General features: G+C 53.1%; 7 protein-coding genes across 7 annotated transcripts; 2 read left to right on the forward strand and 5 right to left on the reverse strand.

The window, feature by feature from the left end:
• Positions 1 to 336: 336 nt before the first annotated feature.
• J4E92_008159 (uncharacterized protein) lies at positions 337 to 2,442 on the reverse strand (the record flags this gene model as incomplete). The annotated part of the gene is made up of 3 exons (XM_051499514.1): positions 337 to 1,570; positions 1,618 to 2,012; positions 2,077 to 2,442. The coding sequence occupies 3 exons, from the start codon at positions 2,440 to 2,442 to the stop codon at positions 337 to 339; spliced, it is 1,995 nt and encodes a 664-aa protein (XP_051350297.1).
• A 3,610-nt stretch (positions 2,443 to 6,052) lies between these two features.
• J4E92_008160 (uncharacterized protein) lies at positions 6,053 to 10,468 on the reverse strand (the record flags this gene model as incomplete). The annotated part of the gene is made up of 5 exons (XM_051499515.1): positions 6,053 to 6,474; positions 6,527 to 7,157; positions 7,208 to 10,185; positions 10,233 to 10,246; positions 10,428 to 10,468. 5 exons carry the CDS (start codon positions 10,466 to 10,468, stop codon positions 6,053 to 6,055), a joined length of 4,086 nt encoding a protein of 1,361 aa, XP_051350298.1.
• Positions 10,469 to 11,376: 908 nt separating this feature from the next.
• Positions 11,377 to 12,608, forward strand: J4E92_008161 (uncharacterized protein; the record flags this gene model as incomplete). Its single annotated transcript, XM_051499516.1, has 2 exons — positions 11,377 to 11,493; positions 11,547 to 12,608. 2 exons carry the CDS (start codon positions 11,377 to 11,379, stop codon positions 12,606 to 12,608), a joined length of 1,179 nt encoding a protein of 392 aa, XP_051350299.1.
• Positions 12,609 to 12,670: 62 nt separating this feature from the next.
• Positions 12,671 to 13,429, reverse strand: J4E92_008162 (uncharacterized protein; the record flags this gene model as incomplete). Its single annotated transcript, XM_051499517.1, has 1 exon — positions 12,671 to 13,429. One exon carries the CDS (start codon positions 13,427 to 13,429, stop codon positions 12,671 to 12,673), a length of 759 nt encoding a protein of 252 aa, XP_051350300.1.
• A 1,064-nt stretch (positions 13,430 to 14,493) lies between these two features.
• J4E92_008163 (uncharacterized protein) lies at positions 14,494 to 15,546 on the forward strand (the record flags this gene model as incomplete). Its single annotated transcript, XM_051499518.1, has 1 exon — positions 14,494 to 15,546. One exon carries the CDS (start codon positions 14,494 to 14,496, stop codon positions 15,544 to 15,546), a length of 1,053 nt encoding a protein of 350 aa, XP_051350301.1.
• Positions 15,547 to 15,604: 58 nt separating this feature from the next.
• J4E92_008164 (uncharacterized protein) lies at positions 15,605 to 16,530 on the reverse strand (the record flags this gene model as incomplete). The annotated part of the gene is made up of 2 exons (XM_051499519.1): positions 15,605 to 15,757; positions 15,817 to 16,530. 2 exons carry the CDS (start codon positions 16,528 to 16,530, stop codon positions 15,605 to 15,607), a joined length of 867 nt encoding a protein of 288 aa, XP_051350302.1.
• Positions 16,531 to 21,132: 4,602 nt separating this feature from the next.
• Positions 21,133 to 21,783, reverse strand: J4E92_008165 (uncharacterized protein; the record flags this gene model as incomplete). The annotated part of the gene is made up of 2 exons (XM_051499520.1): positions 21,133 to 21,339; positions 21,388 to 21,783. The coding sequence occupies 2 exons, from the start codon at positions 21,781 to 21,783 to the stop codon at positions 21,133 to 21,135; spliced, it is 603 nt and encodes a 200-aa protein (XP_051350303.1).
• Between the last annotated feature and the right edge of the window lie 1,916 nt (positions 21,784 to 23,699).

Genomic DNA, 23,699 nt, shown 5'->3' on the forward strand with positions numbered 1-23,699 from the left:
GGTACACTCAAGCTTGGTATGACAGCGTGAATGGGTGTGTACGTTTCTGATGACTGCTAAAACCCCTTGTCAAGAGCACATGGACGAATAAGATAGTATGTGTTGCGAGACGTGGGCTGAACTAAATGTCATTGTGTCAAGAGCGGCATAGTATCAGACCATCGAGTCAACAGGAAGGGAGGTTTGATGGAAGGTAATGATTATTCATTAAAGAAACAGGAAGCAGTATATGCCTCTCTAAAACGCCGCCCAATGCAGGTATCATCATACACTCATCAACAACAACAATCGCCACATCCCATGCAAAACTCCACTCCATGCTCCAACCCCATGCGTCTAGTACTTCAGCTCAACAGGCTGAACCCTCCTCTTATGCATCTTCATCTTCATCGCCTTGGTCGAGTTGCCGCCACCGCAGACACCCTCTGGGATATCGAAACTGTTCGTGCGGCCGGTAGGAGCGTAAACCGCACCCTCACCAAGACCACGCTTTGCGAATCCGCTCCAGATCTCGCACACGTTCTCACCGCCTGTGAGCGCCTTGTCGGCGTCGACAATCGCGTCGCGGGCAGAGACGAAAGTGGGGTTGCAGGGCTGCAGGGCCATGCCGTCCATGACAATCTTCATAGCGAGGTACTTGCCATCACTCGGGATGCCCTTGCTGTCGAGCTTGGGGAGCCAATCGTCGTTCTTGCCGTACTTGTCGATGAGGTTCCAGAGGACTTCGTAGAGCATGGATGCCCAGATGTTGCCGATGGGGTGGACTTTCTCGTAGAGATCGGCGTCGGAGTAGACCTGGGGGTTCTTGTTGAGGTCGGTCGAGTAGAGGTAGTTCCTGATTCCGAGAGGACGTCCGCTGATCCAGTCGCCCATGGGGTATTCGGTCTTGCGGGTGTCGCCGGCCTTGAGGCGGATGGCGGTCGCGTAGAAGTCGCTCCAGCCTTCGCCCATGCCGCCGGATTCGAGCAGAGAAAGGCAACCAGCGTTCAGGGGACCACCGGTCAGACGGTTGGAGAGGCCGTGGGTGTACTCGTGGATGACAACTCCGGCGTCGAAGCTGCTGTCGCGGTAGGGGGTTGTCGTGTTCCAGATGTACATGCGCATACGTGCTGGCTGGCCGTCGGGAGGTGTAGCGAAGTTGGCGTTGTTCTTGCCGGAGCCATCTTGAGCGTTCAGGTAGACGAAATCTTGACCGGCACCACCAGCGCCGTTGTTGTTGATCTCGAAGTTTCCGGCCTTTTCGTTGAAACCGAGGGTGTGCAGAACATCGTGGTACTTGTTGGCGGTGTAGAAGAGCTGGGTGATGGAGGCGTTGGCATATCCCATCCAGTCGGTGTCGTTAAGAGAGAACGGGTAGTCGAAGACCAGATCCTCGCTCTGGGGGCGGGGAAGGTTGAGAAATCCGCTGTTGACGTTCTCCCAGTTGGTGTGGGCAATACCGTTGTTTCCACGGGTCGTCTTGAAAGTCTGCTTGCCGTCGTTGTGGTAACCGAACTCACTAGCAGCGGGAGAGAAGTCATCCTCGACAAGCTTGCGGTCACCCTCAAATGGGTCGTTGATACCCCAGGGGCTAGAAGTTGTTAGTTACGATCATATATAGTAGTCGTGGCTACTTACTAAACCTTGTACTCAGCATCGGCAGAGTAGTCAACAACGGCGTGCACCTTCTCGCCATCTTCCGCATCGACGTAAGAAAGCAGCCAGTTGCTCATGACATCGGTCTCAATTCTCCAGGTAAGAGCGAGCTTGCCCTCCTCATCTACGAGGTAGACAAGGCGTGCTTCAGGCTCGCTGACACATCCGGTAGTCTTCTTGATAGCGTAAGTCTCGGTAGCCTCCTTCGCCTCAGCGATAGCCTCCTCAGCGGAAACTGGGAGTCCAAGAACGTTGATAGCGGACTTGAGCGCATTGGCGGGTGCCGCGCTGTCACGTTTGCTCAGACTTGGCGGCGCTGGGATAGCACCCTTGTAGAACGAGTTTCCGAAAGAGAAAACATTGCCATCACGACCGACCTGTGGGGTATTAGCACGATATCCAACATGGAGAGTATACGTTTTTTAGAGGTTGTTCACTTACGTTGACGTTGAAGTCCGCGGTATCGATGTCAAGACCGTTGGCGGTTTGCTTGAAGTAGAAGTGGGCTACTCCGTTGTCGCCAACGTACGAGTCCTTGACAAGACGGAAGGTAGCATCTGGGATCGTAGCCTTGACCAGGTCGGTAGCAACGTCCTCCGCACTAGCACGCTTCGCAAGTGTGTTGATGTTGGGATCTGCCACAACTTCTGCCACGTTCTTGTAGGCGGCAGCATGCTTCATGCGGTACGAGTCCAAGTCGACAGCGCGGCGAGTAAGTGTGCTGCGTCCTTGCCATGAAGCGTGGGGGTGGCCATAGACGCTGATGGCAGACAGCGATGCCAGCGACGCGAGAAGTACGGAACGCATCGTGGGAACGAGTGAAGTAGAAATGAGAGACTAGGGACAGGTGATGTGCTCAAAAGTAATGCTTTGAAACAGTATACCACTCCTCTTATACATGAACATCTGCCTCGCCACATTTACCCCCCGAACGACTCTCTACACTCGGTCTTGACCCTTTCGAGAACACGGAGCGAATGGTTGATGCAACACCAGGCGCGTACGATTAGTAGGCCGTCCACGCGACAAGGGAACGATCACCGGCTGCCTTTCTCGGACTGGCTGCACGCGTAGTCGACCGGCGCGATGGTAGGAGACAGCAGAGCGGAGGCTTGGCGACACTGTGAAATAGGCAGGCAAGCTTCGGAGGCCCTGTTATATTGGTCTGGGCATTATATCGTGCATTGTGTGCCCGAGGCGACGATCCTGACCTTCCGGATAGAGCCATGGGCCGGGAGATCACGAATGTTTCATGCGTTCACATGGAGAAGGCAAAAGTACCTTTGCGGTATCGGACGACAACGGCGGCGGAGCCCCTGAAGTAGCGTGCCGTCGCCTTGCCCGTGAGGAGGAAGGGAATACGCGTCGCTACTTTTGTTTTGCCTGCAGGAACCCGTAGGAAGCGGCTATCGCAGACTGCCAACGAACACGAGAATGTACCGGCAGTAGACTTGTCTCGCAGCGAGGTCCTCTGACTCCGGATAGGCGCATGACGAAAGGACTAATTAGACACTTCGGTGTAGCCGCAGCTGTAGTGGAAAAGATAGTCAGGCTGGGCGCATTGGTCGCCTGCCTCTTTCGCTGTAGCGGGTCCGTGTTGTGGCTTTCGAGGCCCGCTCCGTGGAATTACGATCGCTGCCCAGAGGCGATCGAGCGTGCAACATAACGGCGCATGTGGCTGCGACGGAGACGCAGGGAATTGCGGGAGCCTTCTCGAGACGGCGAAATGCAGCTGAGGAGTTGTGGTTGGAGGAAGTAAGCACGAGATGAAGCATGCCAAGGGAGCTATTTTAGTGTAGGGCCCCTTATCTCCACGATAAGAATGACTCTCCACGATTCAATATCTCGACTGCGACGAATGAGGAGAAACTCAAGAGAGGCCCTACTTCTGCGCATGAGATGTAGCCTAGAGAGTTGCGCCATCCTTATCTCAGGACCTCTCAACGCTGTCTGCATCGACTGCGCAGGCGCACCCCACGCGACATGTGCGCGTGTCTTCAGTGATCGGCGAAAACGGCACGAGTCGTCCACCCTTCCATCTCTTAAGCTCGTGCCTGATGAGTTTCTTCGCATAACTTCGGTTGTGGGCTTTGCGAACGATGCCGTCTCCTATACAAGCTCAATCATCCTCTTCGCCCGCTCCGGTAGACCCCATGTATTTTTGACTTCACCCAAAAACTTACACGCACCAACCAATCTATACCTAACCCAAATATACCTATCTCTCACAACTTCCTCCTGTTCTCCAGATTCAGCCAACGGTCTTAGTACAAATGCGATTACTGATCCCTCGAAACTCCATATCTCATCCCCTTGCCTCACACGATTGAAACACTTCCCAATCCTTCCTTGATCAGTGCTGAAGACCGCGTATTGCTCTTGAAATTCCGTACGAGCATCCGTATCACGTCTCCATCTTTCGTTCGGCTCAAAAATGTTGCTTTGCAGAAATTCGGAAACGTGACGGGACGACTCCGGGTTAGACATGTGTCCAAACTCGGAGTAGTCTTTTGGGGCGATGAATCGAGTGATGGTTTCCCCTTGACTTTCGCCCCAGAGACGGAGAATGTGGAGTCTGTCCGTACTCTTGTTGTCATTGTTTTCATGTTCTTGAACACCGAGAATGTCGCTTGAAAACGGGAGCCATGGCATCGGTTTGCGGAAGTCGAGGCTCCAGGAGGGTAGGTTGTGTCCGTTTTGCTGGTGGCCCATTCCTACTGCACAACAGAGAAGGCTGACGGACCACTTCCTCTCTAGTAGTAATCCAGTAACGTCTGCGTAGAGTTTCCGTGTAGTTAGAATGTAGTTTGGTTTTATCCATGTCTGATCAATTGCCGGAATTAGACTGCGAAGCCCATAGATGTGATCCCGTGGATCGCTGGCGTTCCTGTAACTAGCGAATTGTAACGCTCGTAAGAGCTCCAGGCTGCTTGCTACACCCACTGTGGGCTTCTGAAGAGCCTCGTATCTTCGCATACATATCTCCTGGGCGCGATATGAGGCTTCCTCAATCATTGCCGGACAAGGTACTGCCTGTGGGTCTGGCGCCGTACAGTTTCCAAGGACGCTACCCAGCGAGAGCAGAGGAATTTGATGGCGGCCGAAGAGACAGATGGGATCGACTCGTGAGAGCGCGATTTCTTGTACGATCCACACTCTGAACCAGTAGTCGTGGGTAGTTAGCCATGTGAGCATAGATGTGGCTATTTTTTTATGCTGGCGCAGGCGATCCAGATCGTCGGAATTGTTGGGTAAGCGTTTTGGCCTCATAACCCGGACTGCGTCGGCGATATGGCTTACGCCTCTTCTAGATCGAAGCGACCGCCGAAGAACAAGATTATGCCACCAAGATCTCCACGCGCCTCGAATAAGGCGACTGCATAGCGGTGCGCTCTCTGGAAGGCGAAATGGTGGCGACCAGCTACCGTCAGCCCAACTCTCGTCCGGGCATCCAAGTGATACCCACGTTCGCCTTCCGTGTTTGTAGATTTTCCCCATCAAGGCCACTTGCTTGCTCTTCTCATCGTTATTTCCCTGGTCTATGCAAAGCGCGTCAGCCCAGATAGTGATTGTGAAGAATTGTCGGCGAAGCGCCCTAAGAGCCATGAAGAGGTTTGCGGATACATCGATGGCTTGACCATTGACACTAATGCAACTTTTGCTGCCTGGTTTGCCCCATGTGTATGACAGAGTATCGTACCGAGGCTTGAACAATTGATCGAGTGAAACTACTTTTATCCTGCATGATATGGGATCGTCCCATCGTCCAGGCTGGAGTTTGAGCACGCGAATCTGGTCCTCCCACATCCAATTGATGGGCTCGTATATACCTTTTTTTGCTGCTTGATGGTAAAGATCTCGCTTTTGCGGAGCTCGAACGGCATGATGACAGGATACATAGACTGCGCGAATGCGGTGGCAGACTTGCAAAGCATTGGCAAAAGGGGCCTTGATCAGAATCATTGCTGCTGCTGCCATTCTAACACTCTCAAGTCCCTGTCTGGCTGTGCTGGTGTGCGCTTGGTCTCGAGCTAGGGTAAATAGAGAAAGGTTGAAGAGCTGGTGCGAGTGTCTAGGTCGTGGACCTCGATGTTTTCTGCTTTACATCACATCCGAAAGTGTCGTAGAGAGGGCCGACCCCGTCGAGCAATGTTTATGAGCTCGGATGGTGTTTGAAACAAAGCTGACCAGAATCCGACTGCGATCCTGCTTGCATCCCGGTTACTCCTTCCGTAAGCGCTAGGCTGTAATGGATCTTGAGCATATTATGCGGGCACCAACGGCGTCACGCGTACAATTGACACGCAGAATACCAACAAATCATAAACAATTGATAGAATAGCACTGCCTAGGTGTACTACTCTAAGGTCCATGCGTTCCACACAGAATACGAGATCATGTGATAAGAGCTGCAGTTCTAAGCTCGATCCCACCTTGCCATACCTTCCTTCTTCATAATCTCATACCACTTCCTCACATACTCCAACCCAGCATGCGGACCATAAATCCTCTTCTCCCACTGCGGCACCGGAGCCTTCAGTCCCGTCTCCTCCTCACACTTGCGCATCAGCTCACTTAGCGTGCCACCGCGGTCAATCGTATTGTCGGTGCTATAGACGCCCTCTTTGGCACGCGCCTCACGTTTCTTGCTGCGAAGAGTAGACGTGGCGAATTTATCGAATGTGAAGTTGTGCGGGTCGACGACAACACCGTAGTTCTCTGCGGCACCTTCGGGGGTGACGAGGCGGCGGTGGACTTCTTGTGCTACGCGTTCGGGTGGGCGGGTCAAGGGGTCGCCGAGGCCGCCGCCACCCCAGGTTATCCATTCTAGTACGTCGCCTGGGGGTGTTAGTTTTGTAGTCCACACACGCGAACAATGAGTGCGACTTACCTGGGTAGACATGTATGAAATCTTGCTTCGATTGACAGAATTCCATGTTGTCCTTCTCGGCCGGTGTACCGTAGCTGTTGTTTCGGTAGACAACCTTTCTCGACCTGCTTCCAGGCTTTCCGCCGTTGACGCCCCAAGCCTTAGTCAACCATCGGTCGTCATGCGTGCTGACGTCGCCTTCGCATAGCCATCTGTACAACGTCCTCTGTGCATTACCACCGCGGTAGAAACCAGCGCCACCAGAATCTGGCAATGCCTCGTTGGCTTCGATGACGACGGGGTAGTAGAGCTCGATGTTTTCAGCTGGGATGGACTTGATAGCTGGGAAGAGACAGTGACAGTCTGGTCCGTCGCCGATTGGTCGCGCAGGCACGCCACCGAACCCGATTTGGAAGAGCAAGTAAAATTCGCCATCGGGCTTGAAACCAGAGTAGAAAAGATATGGTGAGTCAGAAAAACCTGCTGCACAACGGTAGGCGGGGTTTTGTTGGCCGAATAGCGCTTGCAAAACGTCCATGATCCGACCGAGGAGATGAGTGCGGCAACTGACGGCTGCTGGACGCACGGGACGGAGGATGGTACCAGCCGGGATCTTGATGTCTAGCAATTCATGGAATCCATCGTTCACCACCTACCAGAATTAGTTACGTTTCGCCATATTCTGGCGCTGAATTTACTTACAGCGTACGGATCGTAGATGGCGAGCAAATGGTAACCAATGAACATCTTTAATAACGTGACAGACAGATAGAAGTTCATCGAGCTGTTTGACTGCGGCGAAGTGCCATCCCAATCGAAAATAAGCTTCCCGTTCTCCTTCTTCATGGAACAAGTGATGGCATATGGACCAACGCCTTGACCATCGTCGTCGATGAAATCAGTGAAGCTTGACACCTCATCGCTGATCTTGTCATTGATGATCCTGCTAATGGCAAGCTTGTTCTGCTCCAGTAGGTAATCCGCAGCTGCCTCGTATACCTCCAGACTGTAGCGCCCGCATAGTTCGGTGACACGCGTAGCAGCTGTGCGGCAAGCGGTGACAAGCGCCATGAGGTCACTTTGAAGCCAGTCTGGTGTACGGGAATTGCGGAAGAGTACCGTCGCGAGAGTTTCATTGTAAACACCCTTTGTATAGAGCTTCACAATAGGTACTTGAAGGCCGTCCTCGTAGATGGTGCTGGCGTTGATGCTCATAGAACCTGGTACCTTTCCTTGCATATCAGTTATGTGGCCGAAATTTGCTGCCCAACCTATGAGGTTGTGCTCGTAGTAAATGGGGAGTACAACGAGAACGTCGTTAAGATGCGATACGGCGCCGTCGGTTTGGTATACATCATTTGTGACGAACACGTCGCCTTCTTCGACTGTGCCTTTCCAACCGTCCAGAAACTGCTGTATGAAAGACCCAAATTGACCGACAAGCATTTGGCCACGTCTGTTGGTGATAACATTGAATTCGTCTTGTTGTTCCCGAATCGCCGGGCTCATGGCGCAACGAAGCAGAAGAGCGTCCATTTCTCGTCTGATAGAACCCAGTGCGGAGGCGATCAGAGTAGCGATGATGGGCTGCTCTTTGATCAATTCTTGAGCCGACTCTTTGGTATGCGCGATCTTTCCGTGTTCCTTTCTCTCGGTGGGCCAGATGAGTATGTTGCCCATGGAGTCGATCTTTCCGTAGTATCCAGGAAGGATGAGGGTGTTCGAGTCCATCTCAGTAACAACCGCTGGACCATGTATGATTTTGCCAGCTCCTCCGATCTTGGACCGATCCCAGAAAGTTGCCTCGACCTTCTTCCCATCCCAGACGATAACCTGTTTAGCTGTGATGGCGTCTTCGCAAGGTTCAGAAGTACGAGCATCTTCCAGGGGCTTGAAAGCCACCTCCTCGGAAGCGTCAATGACTTTAGCACGCAAGCGCATTGTCTCCATCTCAGCATGCGCATGTGAGAAGCCGAATTGATGTTGGTGGGCCTCGTTGAACTTGGAACGGAATATATCCACCAGCTCTTGAGAGTTATTGAACTCGTCGGAAGTCAGATCCACAGTAAGTGTCATGGCTTGGCCCTTGTAACGCATATCTGCTTGGTACACGACATGCAGAGCAGCATTTTCGTCTGCCAGCGAAGTCTTCATCGTTCCTACACCGCCGGACTTGAGATTCAACAACGTCTCTTTGAGCTCTTCCTCGGTTATCTCGGAGAATGCGCGAATGTACGTGCAACTCTGCTCGTGCGACATCTTCGTGATAGCGTCACCTTGAGCACATAGCACACCGGGAGAAGGAGGGACGATAACAGGCCAGGAACCAAGAAGTTGACCAAGGGCATTACCATGAAGTGGACCCGCACCACCGAGAGCGACCAATGCAAAGTCGCGTGGATCGTAGCCTTGCTCGACAGAAACCAACCGCAGAGCACCGTGCATGGATTCGTTTACCAGATCGATAATGCCCTCAGCTGCGGAAGCTGTATCAAGACCCATTTGCTTAGCGATCGATTCGACTGCAGCTGTAGACGCGGCAACATCCAATTGGAACTTTCCACCGAGAAGTTTCGACGGAAGGCGACCTAGTGCCAAGTTTGCATCGGTCACAGTCGCTTGGGTGCCACCTTTTCCGTAAGCTGCAGGGCCAGGTGTAGCGCCGCTAGACTCAGGTCCAACACGTAAAGTCTTCGTGAAGTCATTGAATATCGCGATGGAGCCACCACCGGCTCCTACAGTATTAACATCCACACTGGGTGCTCGTACTGATAGGTGACCGATTGCAGTCTCTCGTCGGATTATGGCATCACTTCCCGGAAGTAGAGCGCAGTCAGTGGAAGTTCCGCCCATGTCGAATGTAATGAGATTCTTGTAGGGCGTGTTCTTCGCGACGAGATGAGAAACAGCCTTGACGCCACCAGCTGGCCCACTCATGAGGATGCGCACCGGTGTCTCGCCAGCAAGGTGGGTTGAAGTCAGGTCGCCGTCGGATTTCAAGATGCGGATTGTGTCTGTGTCTTTCTCGAGCTTCTTTTGTAAGTTCTGCATGTAACTCTTTACCACCGGTTTGACGATGGCGTTGGCGGCTGTCGTAACGGTACGCTCGTACTCTTGGATCTCCGGTAATACATCCGTAGAAGTGACGATCTCGACATCTGGCCCAAACTCGCTGCTCAATATGGCCCTGATGCGTTCTTCATGCGCGCTATTGGCGAAGGAATTGATCAGCGATACGGCAATTGCTTGCGGTTGTTGTCTCTTCAGGTCCTGCAAGTCCTTTCGTAATTCATCCTCATCCAGCTCGTAGAAGACTTCACCGTCAATCTTGATACGCTCTTTGACTTCAACAGTCCTCTCGAGAGGCACGAGAGGGTCGGGCTGTTCGTAGTGCATCCATGAGCCTAATCCGCCTGGTATCTGGCTTCGCCTTGTGGACAGTATGTCCTTGTGACCCTTGGTGACGATGAGGCCGCATTTGGCGCCTTTGCCTTCAAGCACCGCATTGGTACCTGTGGTTGTGCCATGGTGTATGTACTCAAACCTGCCGTCCCAGTTGTACTTCTCTTTCAGGATTTTGCGTGCCTGTTGCACTCCGTCTTGCACACCAATAGACTGATCTGTCGTGTTGGTCGGCACTTTTGTACGTACCGCTTCGCCGTTCGGGGTGATGACGCAGACTAGACTCTATTAAAAGATGAAGCTACTTTGTGGAAAAGGGCCGTACCGTCGGTGAAGGTTCTAGGATCGTGTTAGCCGCGCTCCTTGACATGGGCCGTGTTCAGACAAGCCGCGAGGTGCTGGCAGCTGTGGATTCGGGGAAGTTCTGCATGTTCGCCGCCGGTGCCAGGAAGAAGCTAGCGGGTGGGCGTCCAGGCCTCCCACCGGTCCATGAGGCAAAATTGAGGCGATCATTACTTACCCTCCAACATCAACGCCGAGTCTGTAACCGGGCGTGGCCATGGTGTCGTAGCCGAATCGCGGTTCAGCGATGAGGTTGAGTCTATCCCAGTCTTACAACGAGGACTCGATGATGGATTACCGGATGGCCCTGCGTCATGCTATAACCATGCTTTTTGGAGCTGCTGCTAATGCGCCGAGGCCGCGCCGAGCATTCACAAATACAATAGCGTTCGTGCTATCAGAGGCTCCATTGCCGCTGTCAGACACTGCGCTCTGCCCATAGTGGCAGTCACCATTGCGCTTGGGGAAGGCGTCTAACGGATGCCGCAATCACGGCACTGGCGATGATTGGAATGTTGAGGATGATCGGTGTTAGCTATCGTTTGGATGCGGGGTCGGTGAGAGCTAATTGCAGTCGTGTTATCTTGGATTATCTGCCTCTGCCTCGGTGCTGCAGAAGCTGCCGTTATCACCGGATGATGCTTGACGCGAAAAGTGGATGAGGATGCTCGGCGCGTGGACCGGGGGCGACGCGCTTCGCTTAGGTGCTTCCGACGAGGTCGCGAAGCATCACACTCGTCCTCCTCAAATACTTCATCACGATTTTCTATTCATCAGCAATGGCGCTCGATCTAGTGGAGAGAACTACTGACGCCGTGCGCACACACGAGGAGACCAGGCGCGATGCTCGTCTTACGCCAATGAGATCCGACTGTCATACTTGATGACGTCACACATCGCTCTTTCTACTGCTATCCAGGACAAAGAGCTTTGGCAAACCACGACGACGCAGCATGTGAAAGATGCCTTTCTTTGATGCTGATTATCTTCTTTATATGAGAAACTCAGCTGTACGCCGATCTGGCAGCACTTACCGCAGGATGTCTTCAACATCGGAGCCGTCGACCACAGCAAACTGCTACGACGATCCCTAACATCAGCAGAAAGCTCATTGTAGAATAGTAAACATGGCCTCAGATCTCCGGTATCAGTTCTTACAGACCCTTTCTGACGAAAGTGATGATGACAAACACGTAATTATACGTTTGTACATCGCGCTAGATAAGGCCAACATCATACGCGACGTAAGTCACGAGATTCATTCTTCCGTCGCCGATACGTACTAACATCGATCTAGCGCTTTGTGATCAAAAAGGTCACGACGGATGACAGAGCCATCTTCAATGAGCGACAGGCAGTTTGCCGGATCATCGACACCCTTCCCAATTCCGGCGCCATACTAAAACACAGATTCTGGTCGTGTCACGACCATGGCGAGCATCTCGGTCCCGATTCCAAACCCAGGTACGAGGTGAAAAGATATATGGACTTTTGCTCTGCAGGCACACTATCCAACATCATCGAAGAATACAGTGCGGGAAAATGGCAGCAGGATACCGACGACCAGATTCCTGAACCCATGTTTTGGATCACTCTCATCACAATCTCAGAAGCAATCTACAACCTGACGACCGGATTGATGTACACGCCGGGTATGGACGATGCAGCAGAAGCCTTTGGGTGGATACCAAAAGTGCATCGCGACATCAAGCCCAGCAACATCTTCCTGATGGAACCCCAAGATCCCTTCACTTCCTTCCCGCGACCTGTGCTAGCAGACCTCGATGACATGCTCGAGCTCTTCGGATATGAGGAGTATACCAAGAAGTACCACTTGTTCACCCGAGGCTACGCAGCACCCGAGAACAATATCGAGCTGCACACCCTAGACCCCGACGCCCGAGGCTTCGGCTACTTCCAAAGGCAGCCGCTCTCCTGCAAAACAGACATCTGGTCTCTGGGCACCGTACTCTGGGAGATGATGCACAGTTTTCTCGGTCCCCACAAGGCTCAAGGCCTTTGGCACGGGGGTGTCACCAATACTTTACATCCAGATCCTGCACAAAGTCGCTTTCTCAAGCATACCATCCCTGTGCTGGCGCCCACGATAGATGAGCCGAACTACACGAGGGATCTGATAAGGATATTTGAGCTATGTAATCAGAGTATACCCGCAAGAAGACCGACGGCGGTAGGCCTTAGGAGGTTGGTGGAGAGGAAGATGAGGAGGGCGCAGAAGTGCTTGGGAAGTTTTGAGGGCGATGTAGAAGAGAGAATGAGGGTTAGGTATAGGAAGGAAGAGTTCGGCATGAGGCCCAACACTGGGCTTACGAAGAGGCGACGTGGTCATTGGGTGTGAATTCGTAGCTCATCTAATCATACATAACACCGTATCATCGCCGACGCTCCACCAGTCCCCGTTTACTTTGCGGCCATCATCTCCAAGAACTTGTCACCCAGAGCATTCGCCGCCATCGGGTTATCACCAGTAACAAGCTCTCTGTCCACAGTAATACTTCCCATAGACTTGGCAATACCCTCCTGCATATCCGCGCCCTCTTCCCTGAGCGTGCCCTCAACCTTGTCGATCTCACCGCGGAAGATCGTCTCCATCAACTTCTCCTCGGCATCCGACCAGCTCGTCATCTTGTAGCCAGCGTACTCAAACTTCTTGCTGGGGCCGTACTTGGTACTTAGGAAAGCCCAAGGTCCGTGGCAGATGGCCGCAGTAGGCTTTGAAGAATTGTGGAAGTGTGTGAGTATGCGACCGAGATCCGCGTTGTCGCCCAAGTCGGACAGAGGAGCGTGACCACCGGGGATGAAGACACCGCCGTAGTTCTTCAGCTCGTCGTCGCTGATCTCGGAGAACTTCTTTGGTCGCGAGAAACCGTTCTCTTTCTTCATACGCTCAATCAGTTCGAGCTCTCTTTGCTTCTCGTAGTAGTTTCCGGCGAAGGCGGCGAGAGATACGCTGAGGGGGTCTGGTGTTGGCTCCTTGCCCTCTGGTGATGCGAATGTGACTTCGTAGCCGGCGTCGAGGATCTTTTGTAGAGGCTTCGCTAGCTCCATGAGGAAGTAGCCTGAGTCTTGAGATACGGTCTTTCCATCACTTCCGGTGTTGTATAGGGGGAAGGAGGACGCGTCGGAGAGCACGATGAGGACTTTCTTGTTTGCCGCCATGATGGCTGATTTGGAGTTGTATGTGTAGGTTGGTGGGAACTAGTTATTTTCTGTCTTGGAATCTGAGAAGTCAAGCGGGTATCAAGCTGCGTTGTATAAGAGATGGGAAAGGGCGATATGAGGGGTTGGTATATATGTTTATGGTTTTCGCTGCAAGGTCAGTATGACGTAGGCGCCTTCTGTCTTTTAGAAACGTCACACCCACCCAACTCTCCACTTAGGTAGTCGACGTGTTGCATAAACTTCGATGCTCTGTCTCGGATAACCTCGGCACGATCTTGCGTCATTGTCCTGATTGGCGACCTTGTACGCGAAGAAGACACGTCGCGTCGCGTGTGAAGGCGGTTCGTTGCATGACTCGTCCCGCATCGCGAGATGACTCGCTTGTGCCATTCATCTCAACTCCTCAACCCCTCCAAACATTCACCACGAGCGTACGTAACTGCAAGAGAAAGAAATACATATGGCCAGACTACAGAACAACGCATGTACAGGTGTCCTGAACACGTCAAAAGCACACTGGTTGGCCCAAGGTCCGTGCCGCGAGAATCCAGCAGCATCACACGTGGGTTCACAGCGCAAGAATCGCAGTCCTGGACGCCTGAAAGTCGTGCAAGAGCCTTGTTGAGGCCGTCGCATTCAGGCAACAGTAAAAATACCAAGAAGACAACATGACAACATCACGCATAGTTTGAATCATCCTGTAGCAAAACGGATATTATATCAAGCGGACTCCAGCTAGATGATGCATCGATGCTCAACGCTACTGATATTGCCACCCACCATCCTGCACACCATCTACTATGCGCCTCTACACTCACCTATCCTTTCTTTTTTCCATCCTGTCAACTGCGCTAGCGCTGTGGGATTCAAAAGACCCCTGTCCCACTTCCATCGAGGCAAAAATTGATGCTGACCCTTCCCGGTCCCTCGACGACCGCTACCCATACGAAGTCACACCCTTCACAACCTGGGACTCCGTCCACTCAGCCCTCACTACCTGCCCTAACATATCCACCCTCAACATCGGTATCTACGGGTCCTGCAGTACATGGCCCGACCGGATGAACCTACCGCTCAGCCCTTTCGGCGGTGAAAAGTATCCCGATATCAAATCTTTGAAGGTTGAAGGCTATCAGTGGGAGACATGGCAGCATGAAGAAATTTGGAAAGGGCCGAAGTGTCTAGCGCCAGGCAAGCTGGAATGTTTCATGGACACATTGTATTGGGTCTACAAAGGCCATTGGATAAGCTGGCTTGGATGGCGCACTCAATCGAAAGAGCAGTGCAAGAAGACCAATGCGGAGCTTTGGCTTGACGCAATGAACTGGACGCGTATCGAGGAGCTTTCTGTGGACACCGTCCCGGAAAGCGTGCGGAAGGTTCTCTCGCAGTCGCGAGCGTTGCGCTCGCTAAACACGACAGACAGCGAACTCATCCTCGGCTTACCAAAGAACACGCTGACGCATCTGTCTCTTATCAATGGCGAGCGCGACACCATCCTCTTCGAAGATATTCTGAACCAGCAGGGCGGATCTTTGAAGAGTCTTGAGATGCGCTGGAATACTGAGCATCATCCATGGAGGTATGACGGCGATCTCGACGACGAGATTCAGATGATAAGAAAGAGCGCAAAGCAAGTCAAGCATCTAAGTATAAACATCTTCCGTAATGCTAGCAGCTCACCCTTGGAAACGCTGGGAAAGATCGTTTCCATACCCACGCTACGAGGAGCAGACTTTTGGATAGACATACTCGGGCCACGGGAGTGGAGTTACAAAGAGCTCCGCGCCCTCGGAGAACAGCACGCAGAGGCAGAAGGCGGCAGATACCTATTTCTCAACAAAAAAGATGCGCTGAATATCTTCAATTACATGCGAGACAAGAAGCAAGGGCAAGAGCTGGAAAGAGCAACTTTTTGGATTGGTGACTGGACACGGAATTGGCTCTGGGAAACCCCAAGAGCGCATGTAAAATGTGAAGCGAAAGCAGATGTTGATATGGAAGACTGGTGTGTGGTGGATGATCAGTGGCCACACTACCCGATGTTCGTGCTCACTCCACGGATAGAAGCCCTGGAAATTATGGACACGGATTTCCGATGTGGAACGACATGAGCTCTGAACCTTGAATCTACGTTGGCTTCTCGGTAGATACATGCATATGTTCACGACTTTAGTCGTGACTGACGGTGGGATCCCATGCGCAGGGCTCATACACTCCAGTATCCAAGCTCTCCATCTCTTCGGCTGTGAGCTCGAAGTCGTAGATTTGGGCGTTCTCCTCGATGCGAGATTTGGTTACAGATTTGGGGAGCGGTATGAATCCCTGTAACAGCATCATCAGTTCGATGCTCTCTAGTAAGAAGCTTTTGCATTTATACTCACCATTTGTATACTCCATCTCAGCAAGATTTGTGAAGGCGTCTTGTTGTACTTCTTCGCGAGTGGCTGGAGCAACGGATCGTCGTTCTTCGTTGCGCGCACGATCGGACTGTATGCTTCGCATAGTACACCCCGCTTCTTGCACCAGTCTACAATATCTGGTCGCGCGAGCCATGGGTGAAGCTCTACCTGATTGACGCTGAGGACTCCACCTTTGCCCTTCCCCTCTTTTGCCTCCGTCTCTTTGATCCACGCTTCTAGCTCATCTAGATGACGCACGCCGTAGTTCGAAACGCCAATTGAGCGAATCTTGCCTGCCTGCACACCCTCAACGAGCGCTTTCCACGCACCGATGCGGTTCTCCTTACCGCCGTAGGGACTGTGCAGGAGGTAGAGATCGACGTAATCGAATCCGGTGATCTTGAGGGTGTTTTCAATGTGCTGTTTCGAGTTCTCGTAGCTCATGTCTTTCGGAGGGATCTTTGTCGTGAAGAATAGCTCTTCTCTTGGAATGCCCGACTTCTTCATGCCTTCCGCAGATGGTTGCTCGTTCCGGTAGGCGACGGCAGAATCAACGTGGCGATAGCCGACTTTGAGCGCGTGCTCAACCACCTCGGAAGCGATGTCTGCTGGTGTTTGGTAAACGCCATATCCAAGGACGGGGATCTTGTAGCCTGATGGCATGGTCTGTTGCGAGTTGATGGTAAGCCCTGCCATCATTGCTGATGACGTATGGAAGGACCGAGGTGATCTGGGAAGGGGCAATTGAGAACGTAGATTTGACAATCTTGTGAGGGCAGCAGTACGCATAGTACCTTTGCAACGGAATGAATGGAAATAGTTATATATCTTGAGCGGCTGTTGCCTCAAGGACGGGATGATACCTGTAGGAGTATACTCCGGCGAATCTGGAAATAACGGACATAAAGCGCCAAGGCCGAAGACTAAAGACGCGTCATTAGCAAGATCACCTACATAGCTACACCGTATAGCGAAAGAAAACTTTATCATCGTCAGTCCATCGCACTTTGGAGATACTTCATCGTCACCGCTTCTCTTTGGGCCCTTTTACTACCAAATTAACCTCAACGGCGCGTGAGCCTCTTACCACGCGATTCGTCCCAAAACGGCAATATTAATATCAATTCGCAGCCACCACTTAAGGGCATATGACGCAGCAAACGACCCAATGTAGCAGCACATAATTAGGCAAATTGCCGCTCTTTCCTGTCACTCTGCAACTATTTACCCAGCGATCACCGCCGTTATTGACGCCTCTTACGCTCAACACATATATGCGAAGCAAGACAGGCATCGAGCTCCCAGCTCTCATGCGAACCCCAGGCGGCTTCGCGGGCCTCAGCTGCACGGGATCCGAGATGACGGGCCCTTTGTCAGCGCTAGAAGGGCCGAAGAAGATCTGGAGAAGACGCTGCAGACTGGCGAAAGCTGGTGGGGCGAACGCACGCGAATAGGCGCCTGACACTATGGATAATTACAATACCACGTTGCGCATGCGAGCCCACGGACCTGAAACGTCCCGACCCCCCTCCTTTTTGGACCTCTGGGTCGCGTAAAGAGTATGAGCTTTCTGCAAGAGGATAGCAGGTTGCAGGCCTAACTCGTTCCTCCGACACACCGATGGACTGGCCCTTGGTTCGGCACCCCGGCAGCGTCTCAGGAGTCGGTTTACGTTTCTCAACTTCACGGAGTGTAGCACGACAGCTTTCCAACATTAGCCGAAGAGTTTTGTACGACTGGTTTTCGATGGATGCCGATCGCATTATCGGAATAGAGATCGATCTTTGCCGTAGCCTTGAAGCTTGTCCGACCATGAGCTTGTGAACGAGTGGTTCGGCAGCCTGTAGTACCACCGGTGAGCCGTGAAGGGATGCACGCTGACACGACACGCACGTGCAGGGTGACTTCATAGGGTCTAGCATCTGGCCGCTTCTGTGCCACCACTGGAAACCCATGCGATGCGGCTAAAACATGTGCAGTTCAACAATATTTGCCATTATCGACTGACTCTATCTTCTGGGTCGCAGAGACGGGAAACACTTCGCTTCCACTCCTTTGCTAATGTGGGGCGTAGATCATGAAACACTAACCCGGTCGAGTCGTCAACTGCAGCTCCTCTGTCATTGTCACATTGCTTGCCCTTCCGTCTACCTCACGACCCAATCAAACCGTTTCCTGATCTGTTTCAACCCCTCGACGCAAGCCTCAACCGTCGCTCAATGCGTCATTCACGGCTACAGGGATCCTTTTCCACTGACTCTGGTCGTTGTCTTATCGCGTGCTCGGCAATGCGGAGGAGATCCCGAAGATTCGAACAATGTCACCTACCCCGAGTGTACTAGTCCGCATCCTGCGTCTGAGTCTCGCCGCTATTGGCACTCATGCTCGGAATCAGAACGTGGAACACTGTCCTGCTGTCAGCGGTCGACGACTAGCCAGGTAGAATGGCGGTATGTTCCGATCGCTGCGTGATGCGCGACGACGCAGGAACGTGGGGGTATACAGCACACGCGGACGACGAAGCTTACTACTGGCCACAGCGCGCTCTCGGAGGCTTAGTCTAAAATGATAAGCAGCCTATTAAGACTTCTAGAAGAAGTTTATCACACTAAATCCTGACTCTTACCACCACGCCCATTGGAAGTTCTACGCGAAAGGCCGCTACCAGCCGTTTTTCAACTCGAGCGTAGGGCCGTTCGGGCCGCTGGCGACGTCGAGCAGAAGTAAGCTGCGTACATGCGCAACGAACCGGTCTTCATCGCGGTCCGCGACTGCCTTGGCGAGCGGATGTAAGCTGACTAGGGCTTGTGACGTGAAAGCTCCCTCCTTCCGAGCAAGCCACGGGCGATCACCAAGCAAATCGTTCGTCGCCATCCACCAGATTTCGAAACGCGCTGACCAGTCATAGCCACCAGATGCATGATATTACACCGCGCGGTCCATCAGCATCGTCCAGATTCTACTTCTACCCGTGCTCGTGCTGGATCTGGTAGATGTGTGGTACACGTCAGACCGTATTCGAAGCCATTGTCGATGCGTCGATTGAAACTGCCGCGAAGGCCTCGGTGGCATCATGCATGGAGCTCGAGCTTCTGACAGCAGTGCTTACACTCAGTACGTAGACGTCGTCCACCTGTTACATCTACAGTGCGTATAGGAGAGCACTCGGCGCAAAGGATGTCGCAGCACTGAAGGATATAGACAGTGTGACGAGAGTTCTTGTCGTGCATACCGGCGCCACCCGTGCCGTTTGAAGAGCGACTGACAGCTTAAGGGGAACTCAGGATTGCGGGGCCCTTGATTGACAGATACAATGTCACGGCACGTAGGAGCCGGTGTTCCTACTCAGATCCCCACATAGTGTGGAGATGTGATACTATCATCCTCTATACGTCTGTGGTAGTCCATCAGCCGGGGGTTGATACGGCCGAGCTCCTGTTCTCCGCAACATCAGCATGAGCTCAGTGCTCGATGTCAATATCAGAATCTACCCACATACGCAACTCGGCACAGCGTTATGTAAGGACCGTTCATCTTGCTGATCTCCTTGGTCTACGCCCCAGGAGACCGCATGGCACCCGTGCCTTCCAATCGCACTGGCTCAATCAGTCTGTCAGTGCTTGGTGCATCTGCCGAAGAATGGTCTCGACCAGACATCACTAAGAATGTGAAACTACCTCAGTAAGATAGTGGCAGACGCAGGGGATGATGACGAGGATAGGTACGGTGTGCGTAGCTGAGACCCCCTAGCATACTCGCGCTATGGGCCCATGCACACTACAACAGTGGCATGTAGGTAAGTTGTTACGTGCTCGCGTGGAGAAGGGACTGTACCACGTAGCTTACACATAGGGCTGACTATGCTGACCAGTCACGAGCTTGGAATGGAGGTATACGAGGGATGCTGGCGTCGATCACGCCTTCTTACTACTAACACTTCTTACACAAGCACCGATATACTCGGAAAAGTCGGAGGTAGGAGGCACACGACCCATGCGTACCGTCATAGCTAAGCAAATAGCGCAGCCACAGCGATGATGCATCTTACCCAGGCCACAGAACAGAATGCGCAGTGCTATACGTAACAGACCCGAATGCGTGACCTGCATCATCAAGGCAGACTACGCGCGCATTGGCATTCATCGCGAAAGCACGTCATGTCCCCGTGCCCTTTGACAGGATTCACACGAAGGAACGCACAATGTAACAGTGTCCATCGCTTCTCCATAGCGGGCAGGGCACCAAGACACGAAAGGCCCGATTGCGGCGCCGCACCCATCTCCAAACCTTCTGCGCGAAGGTACGGCACCACCACCACCGTGCCGCCCTCAAGACACGCGAGCCGCGCGGGTGAAAGCCCAAGCCCCATACCTCTGCCGCAAAAAACGGTTGTCTCGTGTCCACTAACCACATGAGCAGCCGCGAAAAAAGATAAATAGAGCCTTGTCAAGTCATAAGCGAACCTGTCACAGCGCTTTCTATTAAGACATCTGAAACCAGTGCGCCAAAAATCGATACAATCGTGATTGCGGCACGACTGTACTGTATTGCGGCGCAGTTCGGCACAGGTGGGTGTGTGGTAACGGAGATGGGTGCCCCGTTGAAGAAGGAGCGAGGGACCAGAACAAAAACGAGGGCCCCACAAGGCGGCATAAGGTTAATTAGGGCGGTGCGAAAAGCGCATGCGCGAGCGACAGAAAGGGAAAATGAAGAAGGGTTTAACGGTTTTGGGAGAGAGACACGCGATCTCGTTTTGTCTCATTCCACGTGTAGATGCAGACGCGCAGTCTTTGAAGCTTGCAACAACCGAAGAGACGCGCAGCAGGGATATGTGATGTGCGCGTGTTACACATGGGGAAGCAGGAGAAGGGGGCCGCGCAGATGGCCTGTGAGATCTAGCTGCGACTCAACAACAGGAAAGGAGATGAAGATGATCGTTATATGTATTTGAAATAAGATAACTCAACAAATGTAGTTAGTTAAGCAAGGGTATCGAGCGAAAGAAGAAGATAAATGACATAAAAGGCGAACGTTAAGAAGGCGTTGCGCGCTGGTTTGCTGCTTGCTGTGCCCCATAGAACTCCCTGACCCAAGCCCATGCAAGCCGCCCGTTTTTTTTTGCTCGCTTTGCTAAACGCCGGTGTGTCTGTGCCGCATCGCGGGAAGCGTTTAGACTTAGATATGTTGCCCCGATGGGACAATCCCTAGGAGTGGAAGAATCAGAAAGGAAGAGCGATGCGGCGTGGTTTACCCGCATCCTCCTGCCGTAATAAGCGAGGCTGACACTGGCGAGGTTGACTAGGTGGTGTGGTGCTGGTGCAGGAAGGGAGGGAAGTTCATGGGCGTGGGCTCGATGGGGCTCATCGCGTAGGGTGCAAAGCCTTGCTGGACGTGCTGGACGTGGTGGTCGAACTGCGTGTAGGGTATGGGTGTTGGATCGATCTCTTGCCATTTGCGAGAGCATTGGCGTGCGGTCCATTTTTCTTCTGCGCCGTAATCGAGCATCTACGGGAGTCAGTGGCTGTTACTGGAATCGATGGTGGTGATACATACCTTTTGCGCGATGATGTCGAACTTGTTTTGCACCCAGTAGTCATGGGCCTTGCGCAGTGCTTGGACGTCTACTTCGGTCCACTGACGCATCCGTTCTTTTAGCCGCTTGATACGCATCTGCAGTGCGGGTATTTGGTACTGCCTGCCGAAGTCTTTGACAAAGCGTGCGGCGATGTCTTTCCAAGGCATGTGCTCTTCCTCTTTGAGCCGAAGAAGTAGACGGTCTTCCTCACTGAGCTCAAACTGGGACGATATCTGTGAGTCCGACCGCTTTCTCCGCTTGGGCTCTTCTTCTTCGTCGTCTTCCCTCTGTCGCTTGGTTCCGTGCGAACGGGGTGTCTCCAGGGGTAGAGGAGCGATCGGTGTGTACATGCGTCGGGGTTGTGGCGAGGGCATGTGGCTTGACGATAGCTCTGTTGATGGCTCACTCACTCGGGGACTATGGGTTGGGAATGCCGGATAGTAGGCTTCGTGGTTCGCATGAATGCCTAGTGCGTTCATCGTCCAGGAGCCGTCCACTGCGGCCGAATGCAACGAGTCTGAACCGCTGTGAGTCCGGTCCATGAAGTGAGACTGTCTCCTGTAGCGAGAAGTGGGCTGATGCAAGACAGTCCTTGCGTCGGATTGGGGCTCTTCAGATGGCCGTGTTGACTCTGGTACCACAGATTCCCGAGAGTAGACGGTACCTGGAGAGATGGCTGTTGTTGAATGCGTAGTCGACACTGGAGCTGTTGCTGAGTAGTAGGATGCAGACGCAGGCGGTGACAAGTTGACCTGCGCCGTGTGTGGAGGTATATAGCCATATGAGGCGTATGTGGTCTAGACGACGGCATATGAGCAGCCGATCTCGCAACAAGGGTGAAGTACAAACCTCGCTATGGCACTCTGGGGCCGAAATTGAGGGGGCATACCACCCAGTAGTCGGCTGACAGTTGAGCTCTTGAGAAGGCAGAGGGCTTTCTGGCAAGCGTGGATTGTATGAATGGAACGACTGTGGAGACATAGTGCCAGGCGAGGAGGCCAACGCGGGGTAGTACTGAGGGTGGTAGGGACTTGGCCAGGACGAGGCTGACTTGTCTTGGAGATGATGCGGAGGGAGGATAGCACCTTCAAGTATGATAGACATGACAACTGCGGCTGCGGGTAGAATTTGAAGAAGCTTATGTGCTGCGCCTTACTGCTGGTCACTAATGTAGCAGACTGGAGACGGGCGGTAGCAAGAAGAGGATGCGGCGCACGGTGATGATATTCAGGCTCGAGCTGGACGACTAGGCTAGGGGAACGCCTCAGTCATATTTATCAAGATGGTAGCGGTATAGCGGCCTCGAGTGCAGGTCACTTCTAGTGCGTCGACTCTAACGTGCCACCCCCAGTAGGCTTTGAAGGATGCTGCTGCGCACTGACGGTCAGGCCTGCACGTTAGCGCCCCGAGCTTTCACCCTGCTCTTCTCTTGTCTCTACGTGGTTTGGCGGCCCTGACCCCAGCATGCCATGCCTTGCGCTTGAGCCGCGAATTGGCCAGCCATGCAGCGTTGCTCGACGGTTGTGTCCGGCCCATTTGCTGGCCCGGAACGCTGCGCTGGGTTTTCTAGGTGGTGTCCTGCAACAACGGTGATCATGACCGTGTGGGCGTCGCGGCAGCCTTGCTATCGGATTCCGCTACACGCCTGGCCGGCCAGGGTGTGCCCGCTACACGGCACCGTGGCTAGTGCGCATACCTGTGGTTTTTGAGGGTGGAAGTCGAATGTAACCTTCAGTAAGGCGGCCACCCTGACGTCGGCCCTGACGTCTGAGACTCCTCCCACAATCGCGACCCAGCGGGTTAATCTCTTTTCGATGCAGCGTGATATTGACGAACCTGTCTGTGCTGGCGGCGCCATAGGATGCCGTCAACAAGGGGTGCACTCCATCGCGCAGCAACGAGGAAATTTGGCCAGCCGTGTCTTCCCATTCGGTGCGCCTGGACAGCTGTGCCGTCGAGCTGCCTCAAAGCCAGTAAATTGCCCCGCATAGGGTGCGTAAGCTGAAAGCGAAGGACGCGACGGCGCTTAAATGCACGCTTGCGGTAATTTCTATTGGCCGCTAATATACGCTTCGGCTGGGCAATGACCGCTAATTCGCCCCTTTCGTCCTTGTTCCCACCCTTCCAACTCACCTCCTCTTCGTCGCACCTCTCACACAGCACTTGCTCACGATATCAGCGAAGATCACTGCCACCACTGCTATCCACATCACGTCGCTTGCTAGCGTGTACGTCTGCCATGTCGATTCTCGCCCCACACCACGGGTCTGCTCCGTGGAATACCGCCGAC

This window comes from Alternaria infectoria (assembly GCF_024043175.1).
Source record: "Alternaria infectoria strain BMP 0036 chromosome Unknown scaffold_15, whole genome shotgun sequence".
Lineage (NCBI taxonomy): Eukaryota > Fungi > Ascomycota > Dothideomycetes > Pleosporales > Pleosporaceae > Alternaria > Alternaria infectoria.